The sequence below is a fragment of the Oncorhynchus gorbuscha genome, unplaced genomic scaffold (genome assembly GCF_021184085.1).
Source record: "Oncorhynchus gorbuscha isolate QuinsamMale2020 ecotype Even-year unplaced genomic scaffold, OgorEven_v1.0 Un_scaffold_645, whole genome shotgun sequence".
Lineage (NCBI taxonomy): Eukaryota > Metazoa > Chordata > Actinopteri > Salmoniformes > Salmonidae > Oncorhynchus > Oncorhynchus gorbuscha.
The window spans coordinates 132,592-148,225 of NW_025745751.1; the positions used below are offsets into that span (position 1 = coordinate 132,592).

Genomic DNA, 15,634 nt, shown 5'->3' on the forward strand with positions numbered 1-15,634 from the left:
GACATCCTGGTCCGCGACGGGGCTGGTTTTCTTTTTGTGATCCATGATGGACAGTAGACCCTGTGTCACGACTCCCACCGAAGGTGGCTCCTCTTCCTGTTCGGGTGGCGCTCGGCAGTCGCCGATCCCTTTTCCCTTTTCTGTTGGTTTTGTCATATTGGTTACACCTGTTTCTTGTTTAGGTTTTCGTTAGGCTATTTAAGCCGGTGATGCCCGCCTGCTTTTGTGCGGGTTTATTTCCTCTGTTTGTGTTTGTGCGATTTTCTTGTTTTTCTCTGGACTGGTTGGGTCCTGTTTTTGGGCCGGTCTTTGTTATGCGCCTGGTGTTTTGGCGTGACCGTTTTCCTGCGCTGGAATAAAAAACAATTGCCCTTTACCCTCTGTTCCCTGCACCTGACTCCGCACCCACTACTCATAGAAGTGCGTTACACCCTGCCACATACCTCTTGCGTCTGAGCCGTTGAATTGCGACTCTACTTTGTCTATATACTGATGCTTAGCTTGGTTGTTTGCCTTGCGGAGGGAATAGCTACACTGTTTGTATTTGGTCATGTTTCCGGTCAACTTGCCCTGATTAAAAGCAGTGGTTAGTGCTTTCAGTTTCACGCGAATGCTGCCATCAATCCACAGTTTCTGGTTTGGGAATGTTTTAATAGACGCTGTGGGTACGACATCACCGATGCACTTGCTAATAAATGTTAGATTTAATTCAACAGGCATTGTTTCAGCTGGTAGGATTATCATCGAAGGCGGTGAATTGAAAGATCAAAGTTAATCTTGTTATTATACGTTTATTACAATTTACCTCCTCCAAATTCCTCCATCACTGTCACTCTTGGGTATTTTTAAAGCTCAACCCAGATTCCTGCATGATTGTGGAAGTTTACATTTCATTAGAGGCTGTCATAGGAAGACGTTGGTCAACGTCTGAGCAAATTTCTAAGCAAGTGAAACATTCCGACTGATGAATTATCCTCTGTCTGCAAAACAATGACTTCAATGGAACTGAAAGTCAGGTCTTAAAAGTATGTTAATTAAATCTAAAATTTTCTTTAAAATCCATAGATATGTTCTTTCTCTGCTTCCATAACATTCACATCTCCAAAAGCCCACTTTAACATACAGTGATGCCACAGGTAAAAATGGTGATAGAAGAATGTGCTTATGCCTGTGTTTATGTAGCTGTAACATTGCTGTGACACTCCCTCAGGTGGGCCTTCTACTCCACAGGGAAGTGAGCTCCTTGCCTCTGAAACCTGCCTCACTCCCACCTGTTTGCCTCACCACGCCCCCTCCCTCACTGTTTATAACCAACCTGCAGCCACCGAGAAGCACGGGAGAGAACGAGAGAGTTTGTGTGTAGAAGAGAGAAAAACGCAGGTCACTCCGAGGACACAGGTAAATTAGCCACATTCGCTCTCCATCACCCCAGTGAAGGTAAGGCTCAGTCTCAACGAAACCTGTTGTACCACTCCACTGTAGGGTATACTATTGGAAATGAGAATAACAAGGGTTGACTCATCTGGTTGTTGAAAATGATCCATAGAGTAGTAATTTGATGTTGCGTTTTATATTCTCCTGTAGTCAGGTGCACTGACAAAAAATAATTATTTGTTCCTCTCCGGAGACCTTGACTCAAGCCTGTAATTATTCCTCTCTATAACCAGGTTTCCATCCAACCGTTTTAGGCGAGTTAAGTAGATGTCGGATTTAAAAAATTCACAGGCCTAATGGCAACATAACATTTTTCGGTAGACTTTCAAAATGTCGACAAAACAAAATACACTAGACAAGATGAGACCTTTTTGTGTCCGTCAAATAAATTATGCGTTTAATGTAGGTGGAAACGCTTTTATGTGCAAATATTGATATAATAACCATCACATCGAAGGAAATTTGGGAGTCACGCGATGATTTGTAGTCCGCCACCACGATTTGTCGGGAAAGCATGAACTGTATTAGGTTACAGATTAAATCAATTATTAATTTAACAGTGTGGTGATAGTGAAAGCTGTTGAGCTTGATGCGCCTTCACAACAAATATCGAGGGTCTTATTATGGTGACATGATAATCGATGCTTTGCTGCCGTTAATTTTTTTTACATTTTAAAACTCGCTCTTTTGTCCATAATAATCTAATGCTTGTACGCTTTAGCACGTGCCAATACCAGAGTGGACACATTTACTATAGAGCTCCACAATGGAGGCGTCATAATACACATAAAAGCCAGCGGTCAAACAGGAAAATGGTTCCGATCACTTTTCCACCATTCATTTTTCCCCATAGGGGATTTTTAGAAACACTTGTTTCATGCTGTGGTACTTTATGTAGCCCAAGGCACTTTTTTTGTGAGACAACCACCAGTAGAGTTGAAAATGGCATGGAAACCGATTTAACTGCAATTTATATGTTTATGTGCACTACATTGCACGCATAGCCTTTTATCTGCAGCAAGCCAATTTGATGGATTCACATCTCTGTTGGGAAAATGCGCATAGTTTTTAAAAACATTTTAGGATATTTGAATGCAAATCTGTCGCCAATTGGATGGAAACATAGCTCATGACATCCTTTTAGATTTGTCCAGTGTTTAGAGTTTTAACACGCTCAGCTCAGACAGAGTCTGACAACGGGATGTCTCTGTGAGTGAATTAATGTGTATATTCTTTCTGACAATTATTTAGATTTGTCCTTGTGGAATGGAATATTTTCATGTATTACCTTTAAGCCCAAAACCCCATAACTCAAAGCACTACCCTTGGGCTCATGAGGAAACCCATCTTCAACAATGTAATCCTTCATACATTTCAAACTTTCCCATTTTGGAGTAGACTACATGTTAGGAATTGTCATTGGACCATATTAGGTCAACTGTTACACGGGATGATGACAGCTGACTGAGATAAAGCTTTGATAAATATGATGTCTTTCCTTTCTTTCCTCTAGTCGTTAATTGGCATGTTCGTCAACAGGGATTTGCTATCTTGATCATCATTCCGGGAAATGTTTGTCACCAGGTCACTGGCTTCCTTGTGGATGAAGTCATTATCCCGGTCTCCATGACTGAATACCACATTACTCCGAACATGAAATCAACAAAGCTATGCCATTCACTGTGTCATATTATTCAGCAGATTAAAGAATACTTTCCTGAAATTCACCTGATCATTGTATCTATTGATTTCGTTTTTAGGTTACTCTTGTCTAAATTATGTTCTTTACATTGGGATTGTGGGTTAGTTAGCTGCTTTGTGTTTATTGCATATTCATTTTCAAAGCATGTAAAGTCTTAAGGTCCATAGCTACTGTATATTATACTCACATTCGTGTTGCATTTGCCTTTAAATAAGGCTAAATAACAGTGTCAATTTATTTTTCAAAACATGAAAGGACCAATATTATGTGTCGACTCATTACAATACAGTGCCCTGAGGTTGTAATTCACTGTCTAGCTCAAAATGGCAGTCCTCAACATTTCTGGTGGTGTCTTTGTACTGTGTGTTGATGGCTCCTGGCTGGGATGTTTTGTTAGTCATTTGCATGTGACTGGTTGTTTTACATCACTAGGCTAACTATGGACTCTGCTGTTGCCTATGGCTTTGTGAAGGCAGAAGATGAGTGGCCATTTGCAGGAAAAACTCCATGAATGAAAGAGGGAAAACCAATTCAGGATATTTACTATGGCCACTTCATATGACTAACCTGATGCTCATGGCTAAACATTGACACAGTGATAAACATCCTGACGTTTAGCATCCGTCTCTCAGTACTTGTACTGTATGCCGATGCCATTTCACTTTCTAAGTACTCTATCTGGGACCGTATAAGATAAACACACTATTATGGATACTTTAATCAGAAAATCAGAAAGAAAATGACATACATGTCAATCAGAAACTCCTTGATATAGTTCACTGTCACACTACTGGTGCTACTGTTCTGTTATTGCTGTTATTAAGAGTACAGTACAAACTAGCTGTCGTTTAGTCACTCAATCACTGTTCCCATCGTATGGGGTCATATGCAGTCAGACACACTAGGGACAGACAGTCCTAAACACACATAGTGATAAAGGGCACCACATGGGGTCATAAAACAGAGCAGGATGAGATGATCCACAGATGGTTTAACTAGCAAAACAGGACAGGACATTAACCTGCTGTGTGTGTGTGTGTGTGTGTGTGTGTGTGTGTGTGTGTGTGTGTGTGTGTGTGTGTGTGTGTGTGTGTGTGTGTGTGTGTGTGTGTGTGTGTGTGTGTGTGTGTGTGTGTGTGTGTGTGTGTGTGTGTGTGTGTGTGTGTGTGTGTGTGTGTGTGTGTGTGTGTGTGTGTGTGTGTGTGTGTGTAATGGGCTCCTGTGTTTTAATAAGCCGCTGATTGACACTGAGGGCGAGGAAGATAAAGTTCCTTACAATTTCCTTGTACAGCCTGGACAGGTGATGGACACTGTTCTCATCTGAATAGCAGACCATGTTGAACATTTTGATAGTTTTCTTGTAATTAGATGTCTTTTGCATTGAACATTTAGTGGCCCCAGGTGGAAGAGGGTTTTCAGACATCAAGTGAATTACTGTGTATACTCTTTCTGACAATTAGGCTTTGGGACTGGCCTGCCTCTTGTAAAAAAAATATTCCGTTTAGTGGCCCATTTAAATGAAAATACAGTGGGACATGCTGCCTAGTTGTTGCCTTTGGACTTTCCTTAATTCTAAAGCAAAGGCTCACTTAACTCTTGTTGGTGTTGGGAAAGTGGACTGTACAGTAAATGTCATATGACATTAGTAAAAAACAAAGCAAGGGCGCTCTTGACTGTTCAAGGACGAAATGGTGATAGGGAGGCTGGCGTTTCCCCCCGCTCTCACTGTAGATGACAAAGGGCTGGTTTCCTGCTAACAAGTCAAGAGACAGCAAACAGCATCAGGGATTGTGTACAACTGATAATCTGTCATTCTAATTAGCTAGACATAACAACTCATTGCAAATGGCACGGAACAAATCTGTAGTAGAGAAATGCTTTGTCTTTGTTGTTTGACAGAATATATATTTGCTTCGTTAGTGACTGATTGTGTCCACAAAACCATAACTGTCACCTTCCAATATCATTCAATATGACTCAAATGTTTTTTCAGGAGGTGTAGAAAGTTTCCTGGTGTAAGTTTGCAAAATAAGATTGACCAAAACCCTCAACATACAATTTCCAAAATGTCATTGATAAATAACATAAGAAGTCCATCATTTAGCTGTTATGTTAAGATAATACTTCCCAAATGAATTAAAGAGAACCTTTGGTCATTATGCTTCCTCCTCTAGACAGTAGGCTAAAGACATAGGCAGTAGATTTAGTTCAGACTTTTGACCTCTGATCTCATCTTAATGATTCAGAAGTCTCATAGAATAACTAAACATTATAATCATTACCATAGATGATTATTCATAACAATGTTCCCTTTCTCACCCTTTTACTCTTCTTTTCTTCCAGGCAGAATAATTCATTAAGAATGGGTTGCTTCGGATTTCTCAAAGTCATGATGTTTGTCTTTAATGGCATCATCTTTGTAAGTTGGAGATGTTTTCATCTTTTTGAGTAAATTATTGATGATAAAAGCAACAGAGTTCAGTTATGCTTCACAATAATGAATCTGAAGGCAATCAGAACACTCCTTATCGATCCTTATCACTTACCACTCCTTATCCTTATTCTGTGTCCCAGAAAAATCGAATCTAATTTGCAAAGTGAAAAAGTTGTGAGAACATGGAACATACGGACATTTGTTGTGGGTTTTACTACTTTTTACGACACAGACATGTCATTTTGGAGCAGATAAATAAGATTAGGCACAGAGTAGAATAGTGTGATGTGCTGCGAGGTAAATGCAGCATGAATGTCAGAGAATGTGACGGAGCTATTAAATAAATAAATAAATATTTCATTTTAATGGAAAATACCTATGTAGACATAAAAAATGATGAAAAGAGAAATGTAGAACGTATTCATACCTCTTGACTTTTTCCACATTTTGTTGTTACAGCCCGAATTCCAAATGGATGAAATAAAATAAAAAGTCTCACCCATTGACACACAATACCCCATAACAACAAACTGAAAACATGCTTTTAGAAATGTGACAATTTAGTGAAAATGAAATACAGTATTATCTAATTTACGTACACTACCATTCACAAGTTTGGGATCACTTAGAAATGTCCTTGTTATTGACAAAAAAAACACCTTTGTCCATTGAAATAACATCAAATTGATCAGACAGAGTGTAGACGTTGTAAATGACTATTGTAGCTGGAAACGGAAGATTTTTAATGGAATATCTACATAGGCGTACAGAGGCCCATTATCAGCAACCATCCTTCCTGTGTTCCAATGGCACGTTGTGTTAGCTAATCCAAGTTTATAATTTTAAAAGGCTAATTGATCATTAGAAAACCCTTTTGCACAGCTGAAAACTGTTCTGATTTAAAGAAGCAATCAACTGGCTTTCTTTAGACTAGTTGAGTATCTGGAGCATCAGCATTTGTGGGTTTGATTACAGGCTCAAAATGGCCAGAAACAAAGCACTTTCTTCTGAAAGTTGTCAGTTTATTCTTGTTTTGAGAAATGAAGGCTATTCCGTGCGAGAAATTGCCAAGAAACTTGTACAAAGATGTGTACTACTCCCTTTACAGAAGAAAGTGCTTTGTTGCTGGTCAGTTTTTTGAACCCACATATGCTGATGCTCCGGATAGTCTAAAGAAGGCCAGTTGTATTGCTCCTTTAATCAGAACAACAGTTTTCAGCTGTGCTAACATAATTGCCAAAGGGTTTTCCATTTAGAATTCCGGCTGTAACAAAACCAAATGTGGAATAAGTCAAGGGGCATGAATACTTTCAGAAGGCACTATATGTGCATGTTAGGTAAGACACAAAGGGCAGCAGTTGATGTGGTCTTCATTGAATGAATGGAAACCACCCAACAATGCTATGCTCTCTTCCCCCAGTTGGCGGGCGCTGCCATCCTGGGCGTGGGGATCTGGGTGAAGGTGGACAGCGGCTCGATCCTGGGCTTCCTCAAGGGTATAAAAGACGCTCCGGCGGAGATGAACCAGATCTTAAATGTGGGCTACCTGTTGATTGCTGTGGGGGCCGTGCTGCTGATCGTAGGTTTCCTGGGCTGCTGTGGTGCAATGAAGGAGAGCAGGTGTATGCTGCTCATGGTAGGTCACCTAAAACATGAGCTATTTGTTATATGTGCTATGTTGTCACCAATGTGATTGACAATGACTCAGTCAACAAGCTTGATTATCAAGCTACTCATTTCTCCTTTCAGAACTTTCTACAGTAGAGTAGGTAGCTACACTGGTAAATGCAACAATTTCATATAAGGAAATCAGTCAATTGAAATCAATTCGTTAGGCACTAATCTATGGATTTCACATGACTGGGAATACAGATATGCATCTGTTGGATACCTAAAAAAAAGGTGTGGATCAGAAAACCAGTCAGTATCTGGTATGTCCACCATTTGCCTTATGCAGGGCAACAACTACTTCGCATATCATTTTTTTCTCCCCAATTTTGTGATATCCAAATCCAATTCCTGTGATATGCAATTAGTGTACGGATTCGGGAGAGGCAAAGGTCAAGAGCCACATGTCCTCCAAAACACGACCCGTCTCGCTTAACCCAGAGGCCAGCTGCACCAATGTGTCGGAGGAACACCGTACAGCTGGCGACTGAAGTCAGTGTGCATGCACCCGGCCACCACAAGGAGTTGTTAGAGCACGATGGGACAAGGACATCCTAGCCGGCCAAACCCTCCCCTAACCTGGGCGACGCTGGGTCAATTGTGCACCGCTTCATGGGTCTCCCAGTGGTGGCTGGCTGCGACACAGCCCGGGATACGGACACGAACCCGGATCTGTAGTGAAGCCTCTAGCATTGCGATGCAGTGCCTTAGACTGCTGCGCCACTCGGGAGGCCCTTCCTTTGCATAGAGTTGATCAGGCTGTGGAATGATGTCCCACTCCTCTTAAATGGCTGTGCAAAGTTGCTGGATAATGGCGAGAACTGGATCAAGCTGTCGTACATACCTATCCAGAGCTTCCCAAATGTGCTTAATGGTTGACATGTCTGGTGAGTATGCAGACCATGGAAGAACTGGGACATTTTCAGCTTCCAGGCATTTTGTACAGATCCTTGCGACATGGGGCTGTGCATTATCATGCTAAAACATTAGGTGATGGCGGCAGATGAATGGCACAACAATGGGCCTCAGGATCTCGTCACGGTATCTCTGTGCATTCAAATTTCCATCGATAAAACGCAATTGTGTTTGTTGTCCGTAGCTATGCCGGCCCATACCATAACCCCACCGCCACCATGGGGCACTCTATTCACAACGTTGACATCAGAAAACCACTTGCCCACATGACGCCATCTGCCCGGTACAGTTGAAACCGGGATTCAACCATGAAGAGCATACTTCTCCAGCATGCCAGTGGGCATTAAAGAGGAGCATTTGCCCACTGAAGTTGGTTATGATGCCAAACTGCAGTCGGGTCAAGACCCTGGTGAGGACGACGAGCATACAGATGAGCTTCCCTGAGACAGTTTCTGACAGTTTGTGCAGAAATTCTTTGGTTGTGCAAACCCACAGTTTCATCAGCTGTCTGGGTGGCTGGTCTTAGACAATCCCGCAGGTGAAGAAGTCAGATGTGGAGATCCTGGGCTGGTGTGGTTACACGTGGTCTGCGGTTGTGAGGCCGTTTGGACCTACTCCCAAATCGTGTAAAACAACGTTGGAGGCGGCTGATGGTAGAGAAATGAACATTACATTCTCTGGCAACAGCTCTGGTGGACATTCCTGCAGTCAACATGCCAATTGCATGTTCCCTCAACTTGAGACATCTGTGGCATTGTGTTGTGTGACAACTGCACATTTTAGAGTGGCTTTTTATTGTCCACAGCACAAGGTGCACCTGTGTAATGACCATGCTGTTTAATCAGATTCTTGATATGCCACACCTGTCAGGTGGATGGATTATCTTCTCACAAAATTTGAGAGAAATAAGCTTTTGTACATATGGAACATTTCTGGGATCTTTTTTATTTCATGACCAAAACTTTACATGTTGTGTTTTACATTTTTGTTCAGTATAAATGAAATGTGTGTAAATGCACTGTAATCTGTTTTCTCAGTTCAACCACTCAATCTCTCTTTCTTATTGTCTCCTTTTCCTCTTTTTCTAGTTCTTTGTGATTGTGTTGGTGGTGTTCATTGCAGAGGTGGCTGGAGCAGTGGTTATCCTGGTGTTTAAACCCTTGGTAAGCGTACATTAGGTTCATTCGCTCTCCTCATATTGCTAAAGGGGGTTACAGACTGTCTGTGGAGAATTTGATGAAAAGACTACACTCTTAGAAAAGAAGGTGCTGTCTAGAATCTAAAAGGGTTCTTTGGCTGTCCCTGTAGGATAACCCTTTGAAGAACCCTTTTTGGTTCGAGTTAGAACTCTTTTGGGTTTCATGAAAACCTTTTCCACAGAGGGTTCAACATAGAACCCTTTTGGGTTCTACCTAGAACAAAAAGAGTTATCCTATGGGGACAGCCGAATAACCCTTTTGGAACCCTTTTTTCTAAGAGTGTGTGATTTGTGTTATGTCTTTCAGGCAGGTCAGTTGATTGAGAAACTGGGAACCAAAGTGGTTCAGAACATTAGGAAGGACTATGGAGAAAATTCAGACGTCACCGCTCTCTGGAATGCTACTATGGATACGGTACTTTACAATATCCTGCCGGCCTGTTTTCATACCTTGGAAATGTGATGTTAGGCCTGCAAATAATGTCTCAAATAACATTACGTCATTTATATTTGCTTGTGCATTAGACATCTTATTTAGTTTTTCAACAGAACTGTTCTAATGAGATCTGTCTCTGTGTCCACTCTAGCTAAAGTGCTGTGGATTCTACAACTATACAGACTTCACCGACTCTCCATTTGAAAAATACACCCATCTCTATCCTCAACAGTGCTGCCACAGTGCTAATTTCAGCTCTTGTGATGATACAAGTGCTGTATGTTAAGTTCATGTTTTAAGTATCCCTATATTTCTGTTATAACGGTGATATCACTGTTTAGTACGCCTGCGCAGTAGTATAACTGTTGATGGAACTGGCCTGAGTGTAATGGTGACGATATACGGTGAAGTAAACCTTGTTAAACTGGAACCTAGTCGTTGTATCATTTTGAGTTAACACTGTAGTCAGTGCGGGTCCAAACTTGGTATGAGCTCTGAACTCATCACCTCAACAAGGTAATCACACTCCATCCATACTCAAACTCATCAATGGAAGGCCCGTTTGGGAATGTAACACACTTTACAGTTGGACACCCAGTGGCCTCACTTGTCTAAATAACTGTATTACATTTGTGTGTCCTCACAGACAATCATCGGCTGCTTCCCAAAGCTTATGCAGCTGATTGATAAAAACACTATTGTCATTGTGGCAGTGGCATTGGGGATCGCTGCCCTTGAGGTACTGTTGATTCCTTCCCTCGCTCTGTCTATTTCAAGGTCACATTCTCTCTTTTTTTTAAATACCACAAATGTAAATGTAGATGCTTTGATGCAAATTCAACAAAAATAATGTGATGTTGTGTTCAGTTTCATACAGTGGGCTTTGTTTAAAAGTTTAGCATAACCACAGCATTTATTTACTGTTCCTGTTTCCCTAGATGATGGCGATGGTTGTCTCCATGACTTTGTACTGCATAATAGGCTCAAAGAGTGACTGAAAACCAGTGGAGGAGGGAGGGCCATAGAAACACCTGACTGGATGGCATCTCTGGACCCTCCTTAGGACAACTACAGGGATGGATGCATAAGAATCTCTGAAATCACCAAGGCTGAAGAGAAATCTAAGGAAGCTTTGTGATAAGGAAAGGCGTCCCACCACTAAGCCAGTTTAAATTCAATCCTGTACGAGATTATTGGATATGGGAAATGTCTATTTGTATTGAAGTCTTTTATTGTATTGTATACATATTTCACCTAAAAATGATGCTGTCTGACATTTAGATTGCAGCAGTACATTGCGTCCTATGTCCATTCCACTCTGTACAGTATCATCAAGGTTTTTATTAAAATAACAATATCAATTCACTGTCAGGAAATATATATGTGCCACTTTTTATAATTGTATTAATTGATTTTCTACAGATGCTACATGCTCTGGAGAATGACTAAAAAGGTTGCAACTTGCAACGCTCTGAAAATAAGTTTAACTGATTTATTGCATTGTAACTATTGTATAATGGCAATGTTTTTAAAATACGTTTAACTCACGTTTTGGTATCAAAGGCACACATCTTTTCTAGTCCAAGTTCTCTCTCAAATAGTTCAATCTGTGTGGTGTCTATCTGCTGTTGGAAATTCTGTCTTTAGTGTCTTCAGAAAGGATGCAAAACGGAGATTCACCACAGAACAGTTACTAAACCCAGAGGCGCAACATCGCGAGACTTCCGGGAACGCTTGCGAAACAGACAACCGACCAGGCCGGGGTTTGTGGTTTAAAAAGTTAATGAGATAAATGAAATATAAAGGCACAACGTAGATTGAGGCAATGTCTTAAGTAGTTGAACATGTTATTACTCCAACCTCGTGAAAGTGACAAACTGACACGTTTTCATTTTCGTCAAAAAAATAAGGAGTGCACATGCGCATTTCGGTGCGAGACGACCGTTAGAGCCGATGACGTTTTCTATGCATGAGTTTAGCTCGCAAGGTCGCCATGACATGAATTCATCCTATTTCTTTAGACTTGTGAAATTTCACTCTAAAAATAACACTATCCATAAGTTAAACATTAATGGTGTTATTACAGATGACCAAAAATGAATCGCTAAATACTGTAGCAATTTTTACAGAAAATTGTATAGCTCTACCTACTGTCAGGAATTGACAGATATGTTTTTTAACTCACTGAATAATGTTCACTCTATCAGTGATATAGAATCTAAACAGTGTGATGAACCCATCAAAGTTGAAGAGATTGTAGTCTATCAAACATCTAAAGAACAATAAATCACCAGGTGTTGATGGAATTACATCAGCAAAATTATTCAGCCCCTTTACTTTCAGTGCAGCAAACTCTCTCCAGAAGTTCAGTGAGGATCTCTGAATGATCCAATGTTGATCTAAATGACTAATTATGATAAATACAATCCACCTGTGTGTAATCAAGTCTCCGTATAAATGCACCTGTACTGTGATAGTCTCAGAGGTCCGTTAAAAGCGCAGAGAGCATCATGAAGAACAAGGAACACACCAGGCAGGTCCGATATACTGTTGTGAAGAAGTTTAAAGCCGGATTTGGATACAAAATTATTTCCAAAGCTTTAAACATCACAAGGAGCACTGTGCAAGCAATAATATTGAAATGGAAGGAGTAGACCACTGAAAATCTACCAAGACCTGGCCGTCCCTCTAAATTTTCAGCTCATACAAGGAGAAGACTGATCAGAGATGCAGCCAAGAGGCCCATGATCACTCTGGATGAACTGCAGAGATCTACAGCTGAGGTGGGAGACTCTGTCCATAGGACAACAATCAGTCGTATATTGCACAAATCTGGCCTTTATGGAAGAGTGGCAAGAAGAAAGCCATTTCTTAAAGATATCCATAAAAAGTGTTGTTTAAAGTTTGCCACAAGCCACCTGGGAGACACACCAAACATGTGGAAGAAGGTGCTCTGGTCAGATGAAACCAAAATGGAACTTTTTGGCAACAATGCAAAACGTTATGTTTGGTGTAAAAGCAACACAGCTCATCACCCTGAACACACCATCCCCACTGTCAAACATGGTGGTGGCAGCATCATGGTTTGGGCCTGCTTTTCTTCAGCAGGGACAGGGAAGATGGTTAAAATTGATGGGAAGATGGATGGAGCCAAATACAGGACCATTCTGGAAGAAAACCTGATGGAGTCTGCAAAAGACCTGGGACTGGGAAGGAGATTTGTCTTCCAACAAGACAATGATCCAAAACATAAAGCAACATCTACAATGGAATGGTTCAAAAATAAACATATCCAGGTGTTAGAATGGTGAAGTCAAAGTCCAGACCTGAATCCAATCGAGAATCTGTGGAAAGAACTGAAAACTGCTGTTCACAAATGCTCTCCATCCAACCTCACTGAGCTCGAGCTGTTTTGCAAGGAGGAATGGGAAAAAATGTCAGTCTCTCGATGTGCAAAACTGATAGAGACATACCCCAAGCGACTTACAGCTGTAATCACAGCAAAAGGTGGCGCTACAAAGTATTAACTTAAGGGGGCTGAATAATTTTGCACGGCCAATTTTTCAGTTTTTGATTTGTTAAAAAAGTTTGAAATATCCAATAAATGTCGTTCCACTTCATGATTGTGTCCCACTTGTTGTTGATTCTTCACAAAAAAATACAGTTTTATATCTTTATGTTTGAAGCCTGAAATGTGGCAAAAGGTCGCAAAGTTCAAGGGGGCCGAATACTTTCGCAAGGCACTGTATATTTAAAAGGTAGAGTCCTAATAACCAAGGCTGAAGGTATCTCTAGACTAACATATGGTGCTCTATCTTTATATCTTGACTGTAAAATAAGCAAGGAGATAGACCAGATGTTTTTCAACTTTCTTTGGAGAAACCGTACCCATTACATTAGGAAAACTGTTGTAATGAACACTTATGAGAATGGTGGACTGAATTTTCTGGACTTTACTTCTTTAAATAATACTTTTAAGATCAATTGGATAAAACAATTCCTAAGAAGACCCACTTTATCTGGAATTTTATTCCTCATCATGTCTTCTCTACTTTTGGTGGCCTTAACTTCATGTTGTTTTGCAATTATAATATTGACAAAGTTCCAGTGAAACTTTCTGCTTTTCATTGGCAGGTTTTCTTGTCATGGTCCTTAATTTATAAACACAATTTTTCTCCACACAGATATTATATATGGAATAATCGGGATATATTGTATAAAAATACCTCTCTGTTTTTAGAATATTGGTTCTGAAATAATATCCTATTGGTGAGCCAACTGGTAAATGCAGAGGGTCTTTTACTCTGTTATAAAGAATTCTTATCACTTTACAAGGTCCCTGTAACACCTAAAAATGTTGCAATTGTTTTAGATGCCATTCCCTCAGGTGTTGCTATGTTATTCAGGAACATGTCAAGACCTGACCCTCAGAGCCTACCTTCTGTTGACCCTGTTGACTCATCAGTAGGAAAGATTTGTTTCTCTTTTGGTCCATTCAACAACAGAGCGATACAATCCTTGTTTCAGCAGGATGTTGTATCTATACCTTATGTCATGCCTTATTGGAATGGATTTATTGATAATATCTTTTGGAAAAAAGTTGATGTTGCCACACACATACCTACTTATTAACAAAATTAAGGAAGTTTCCTTTAAAATTATTCAGAAATATTATCCTGCCAACCACTATATGAAGAAGTTTAAGGAAAACATCAACTCAAATTGCTCCTTTTGTAATGACCACCCAGAAACAGTTTTGCATCTTTTTTGGCATTGTATGCATGTAAGAAAACTGTGGCAAGACAACAATAGGTTTATAATTTAACACATTTATGAAGATTTTACACTATTGTAGAGAGATGTACTGTTTGGATTCTTTACATACAATAGAAATAAGCAGAATCATTTTTATGTAATTAATTTCATTATTCTTTTGGCCAAATTTCATATACACAAATGTAAATTTACAAACAGGAAACCCCATTTTCGTGCCCTACAAAAATAAATTGAACTGTATTTTAAGACGGTTAAATGCTCTACTAACAAAAAAGCTGTTAGAATTGTAAGTATATGCATGTCCCTTAAGGTCCTTGTGTAATTGTAATGTGATATTGTACCCCCTAGTTCGATTGTCTATTGTTTGTAATCTATGTATGCTTGTGTTCTCTCATGTGCTTTATGTATTGATTTGTTATTATTAAAATATATTTGGAACTCAAAAAAATAAAAATATATTTAAAAAAAAGTCGCCATGACATCGCCTACAAGTGTGATCGGGGATTTCTATTGGAGAAGCAGTTTTATTCTTTCTTCATACTGTACTGGTTTTGACCGCGGTGTGTTGTGACTGGACCGAGAATATGACACCTGATGGCCAGGCAGACACAGACAGTTGGCAGCAAGTAGGCCTTAATAGCAGTAGGCCAAAATCGTCTGGACCTGTTAAAAGTAAGGACAGGCGGTCCTTATTTTTTCATGTGACTACGCTAGCTAATGCTAACGTTAGCTATATAGCTAAAATGTCGTTAGCTAGATAGCTAATTTAACTATAACGTCTAAACCTATAGGGTTGACTAGCTAGGGTAGCTAACTACCAGTAGCAAGCGATCCATAGTCAGGTCACTAACGTTAGCTAGCTACAATAGCTAGTCTAGCTAGGCTAATAGTTAGCTAGCCACGTTAGTTAGCTAACACTAGCCAGCTCGAACTGATTGTTAATGTTAGTTATTAAAGGGAGAATCTTGGATTGGTACATCAATTTTTGTATTTATATATTTTTAATTATTGATACTATTAGCTAGCTATTTACTCTTGACGAATATAACTCATACATGTATCATGAGCTTA

At 40.0% G+C, this 15,634-nt stretch overlaps 1 protein-coding gene across 2 annotated transcripts; it reads left to right on the forward strand.

Moving 5' to 3' along the window:
• The first annotated feature begins 1,316 nt into the window (after nt 1-1,316).
• LOC124019621 (tetraspanin-1-like) lies at nt 1,317-11,150 on the forward strand. 2 transcript variants are annotated; one of them, XM_046335007.1, is made up of 8 exons: nt 1,317-1,398; nt 5,480-5,555; nt 6,991-7,206; nt 9,242-9,316; nt 9,659-9,766; nt 9,939-10,064; nt 10,434-10,526; nt 10,726-11,150. In XM_046335007.1, exons 2-8 carry the CDS (start codon nt 5,499-5,501, stop codon nt 10,783-10,785), a joined length of 735 nt encoding a protein of 244 aa, XP_046190963.1. In that variant the 5' UTR covers nt 1,317-1,398; nt 5,480-5,498; the 3' UTR covers nt 10,786-11,150. The 2 variants fall into 2 exon arrangements, with proteins under 2 accessions (XP_046190963.1, XP_046190962.1); XM_046335006.1 differs by having other exon boundaries at nt 1,321-1,437.
• Nucleotides 11,151-15,634: the final 4,484 nt, after the last annotated feature.

Bases quoted from the DNA above. Each gene is read 5' to 3' on its own strand.
- LOC124019621 (XM_046335007.1), top strand. From the start codon at position 5,499: ATGGGTTGCTTCGGATTTCTCAAAGTCATGATGTTTGTCTTTAATGGC. The intron at 9,317-9,658 runs GTAAGCGTACAT...TATGTCTTTCAG, and splicing joins TCCTGGTGTTTAAACCCTTG to GCAGGTCAGTTGATTGAGAA. The intron at 10,065-10,433 runs GTATGTTAAGTT...GTGTCCTCACAG, and splicing joins CTTGTGATGATACAAGTGCT to ACAATCATCGGCTGCTTCCC.